Genomic DNA, 4,008 nt, shown 5'->3' on the forward strand with positions numbered 1-4,008 from the left:
GCAAGTTCAGTTTTCCAGGTCACACAGCTAAGAAGCAGAAGAGTAGGAATTCAGTCCTAAGTTCTTTTGTTGTAAAGCCCATGATTTTTCACAATACCGCATTACCACTCCAGTTACAGCAATAACTAAATTAACCAGTATTGACATTGTAAATTTTTCCACGATGTTTTTTCTTCAAAATTCCATAATTTTTTTCTTTTTCAACAGGAGTATGTAGAACATTATATAGAATAGTATGCTTTGATATTTTAACTGAGAATGAGGCTGTTGAATATTTTATTTTATTGTGCTAATGAAGGTTCCTTAGAAAGGATAACAACCAGGATTCTTTGAATTAATATCCATTACCGTCTGAACATTGCTTCTCACTGTTGACAAACCTTTTTGTTTGTCATGATACGTCCCTATTGCTTCTTCAATACAGGGGCATTCTATGTGTTGACTTTAAAAAGCATTGATTATTTCTTATGCGGAATATGTCATTAACCTTGACTTCCAGTATCTCCTTTTCATCATATTTAAAAAGTAATAAATAATGCTAACACCATCCTGTTATTAAATTCATTAAAATAACAAATTGTGAAATGTAAAACGACTAGTCGTAGGCCATAAAAGAATGAGAGATCCATGGTGATCTAGTGTCTGTGTTGACTCAAATCAGGCAGAGGAAACTACAATGCTAATGCCTATGATCCTATCAGAAGCCTAAGTGGCCCTCACAAAGTGAAATCACCATAATAACCTTTGAGATATTTGTTGAAGTCAATTGCAGAAAAGTATCCACTTGGAGACAGTAAAACCAAGGCCAGATAACAGAAAATTTTAAAAGGAATACCAACTTTCCTTAAGAAGACTCCATATAGAAATGGAGGCTTGTGAGTCTTGGCTACTTTCTCCCTTCTCATCCATAGATCAGATTCACCCTGCCCTTATGCAGGCAGTGAAGGCGAATCTCTGAATGAAGGTAGAATAAGTGAATATGACTTGTTGGAATTAATAATTGCCTTAAGTCCTATCACTGTGTTAGCTGTTACTTATGTATAGTCGCTTCTTCTTTCTATTATCTCAATTATCTCACAGTTTTATTACTCTTCCGGTGGCCATAGATCATTGCTTTCAAGGATTATCATTGGATAATGATAGGTCAATCCGTTGACTCCAATCTATCTACAGTATAGATGTGGTTGTCACCCTTTGGACAGACTACATAAATCTTTGGTATGCTTTTCTCAATTGCCCTAAAGTTATCCCAGAAAGTCTTCTGTCTCTTTCTTCTACACCAATGGGCAACCCTCATGTGGGTCCAAGCCATCACAAAGATCCTATTAACTTGGTGACAACTCCGTGATACATAGTAAATAAGTTTTGAGCATTGAGTTCACATTTACTCATCTGACCCGGAGGGGATATACAACCAGTATGAAAGCTGCTGAGAGTCCATTTTTTAATTCCTTCTATACTGAGGTTTATGTAGTAAGATACATTCATGTATTTCAACATTTTATACCAATTTAGTGGGTTTGGGGTATTACAAATTATTTAAATGTAGACATCATGTCTTTTCTTTCTAAGTGCTAATGGGTTTATTTATACCCTTGCATTTAAGGAACCAGGTGTCAGGGAAAAGCACAGTTGAAAAGGGTACTAGTAGTTTCGCTGAAACATCCTGTAGCTTCTTTGAATTTATAAAATAATGTCAGCATCCTAAGACCAACAGCATCCCACTTAATTCTCTGATATTTTTTCCTGACTGACACTCCTCTACACCATTTCTATTCAGGATATATTTGTGCAGACCCTTTACATTTGAACATAGACATTCACATGACACAAACATATCGACATGAACAGACATATCCACATATGTAAAACACCACCACACATTTACAAAATATGTGACTATTCCCATTAAATTGAGCTATGCTGAAAAAGAGGCTGTATTAGTTTGCTAGGCTACCATAACAAAATACCACAGAGTGGGTAGTTCAAACAACAGAAATTCATGTGCTCATAGCTCCAGGGACTAGAAGCCTAATGTGTTGGCAGGTTTGATTCTTTCTAATTCCTCTCCTAGACTTGCAGATAGCCACCTTCTATGCCTTTGCTCAGTTTGTATGCATCCCTGGTGTATCTAGGTGTGTCCAAATTTCTTCTTCTTACAACGAAACAACTCAGGTTGCGTGAGGACCCACATGAGCAGCCTCATTTTAACTTAATCACTTCTTTAAAGGTCATATCTTCAAATAGAGACACATTCTGTCACAATGTGTCTAGGGACACAATTCAGTCTAAAACAGAGGTTAATGATAAATTAACTAAAATATCTACTAGAGTTCTTATATTTGTATATTACATTTATACAATTTTAAATACTCAACAATACACTATCAATATTTAAAGTTATATCGACACTCTATAACTCAAAACAAAAATTTAAATTTGTCATCATGAGACCTATTTGTATAAGATTTCAGATATGCTTATGTAAGACATACCTATATTATCTTAGAGTTTCAGTGGTTCTTCAAAGAAGAGCTTAGGAAATCACACATCTCGTTTAAAATGAGTGTATTCCCCCATTATCCCAATATTCTTGTGTATACTGACTGCTACATATCTTTTAGATAAATGTTAATTGGCATTATTTGCTATTAGGGCTGAAAAGAGCACAAAGAAGTTGCCTAATCAGTACTTTCTTCACAGCTGCTTTCACCTCTTTGTTACGTAGACTATAAATGATAGGATTCAACATGGGGGTTAATGCACCATACACCAATGCCATAAATTTATCAATTTCCTGTGAATCCACAGCTGAGGGCTTCAGGTACATGGAGAGAGCTGTCCCATAGAACAAAATCACCACAGTCAGGTGGGCTGCACATGTTGAAAAGGCTTTTCCTCGACCATCTGCTGAGCTGATTCTTAGGATGTTGGAGAGGATAAATGCATAAGAGATACAAATGAGGAGCATCGGCATAGGAAGAAGAAGTATGCTGATCACCAGCATGATTAACTGCACCTTGGAAGTGTCTGCACATACTAGTTTCAAGACAGCCAGAATTTCACAAGCGAAATGATTGATGACACTATTTCCACAAAGAGGCAGCTGTAGCACAGACACTGTTTCCACAAAGGCAGTGAGGCAGCCTGTCACCCAGGAGCCAGCTGCAATCTGCACACAAATCCTCTTGTTCATGATGATGGGGTATCTCAGGGGGTTGCAGATGGCCACATACCGGTCATATGCCATCATGGACAGGAGCACACACTCAGTGGAGCCCACAGCAAGAGAGAAGTACATCTGAGCGGCACATCCTGAGAATGAGATGGTGTCTTTCCCTGAAACAAAGTTGGCCAGCATTGGAGTGAGTGCAGAAGAGGTGTACCAGATGTCCAGAATGGAGAGGTTGCTGAGGAAGAAGTACATGGGTGTGTGTAGGCGGGAATCCAGGATGGTGATGGAGATCAGAATCATATTACCCAGCAAGGTGATTAAGTACATCAGCAAGCACAGCACAAATACAGTGATTTCCACTTTGGGGTACTGAGTAAATCCCAGGACAATAAAATATGAAATGACAGTCAAGTTTGTCTTGATCATCTTATTCTTTCCTGTTCTTCTGTAGTAGCGAATAAAAGTATACAGTGTAGATATTTAAAATTGTAAACTCTACCAACTTTCAAGAGGTTTTCATTTGGGTTACTTTAAAAGGATCATTATCCTGGCAATATCATATTAATTATTCACTCATGAATCCAGTATTTATAGAATACACTATAAGTCCCTGAAGATCTAGAGCTGAATTATATAAAAGTGGCTCCCAGGGAACTCACAGTAAAATATAAGACCCAGTCAAGTAATAAATAATCACAATAACGTGATATAAGTATTCCCCAGGGTACTCGTCAAACACAGAGTAAGAATCCTAGTTCTTTCTTTGGGGTGCTGCTCAGTGAGATATTTTAAGACTTGGCTCAATAAAAATATGCATCATACCTAATCAAGTT

General features: G+C 37.4%; 1 protein-coding gene across 1 annotated transcript; it reads right to left on the reverse strand.

Moving 5' to 3' along the window:
• Nucleotides 1–2,641: 2,641 nt before the first annotated feature.
• LOC124246230 (olfactory receptor 13F1-like) lies at nt 2,642–3,601 on the reverse strand. Its single transcript, XM_046674221.1, has one exon. It carries the CDS (start codon nt 3,599–3,601, stop codon nt 2,642–2,644), a length of 960 nt encoding a protein of 319 aa, XP_046530177.1.
• Nucleotides 3,602–4,008: the final 407 nt, after the last annotated feature.

The sequence above is a fragment of the Equus quagga genome, chromosome 1 (assembly GCF_021613505.1).
Source record: "Equus quagga isolate Etosha38 chromosome 1, UCLA_HA_Equagga_1.0, whole genome shotgun sequence".
In the NCBI taxonomy this organism is placed as follows: domain Eukaryota; kingdom Metazoa; phylum Chordata; class Mammalia; order Perissodactyla; family Equidae; genus Equus; species Equus quagga.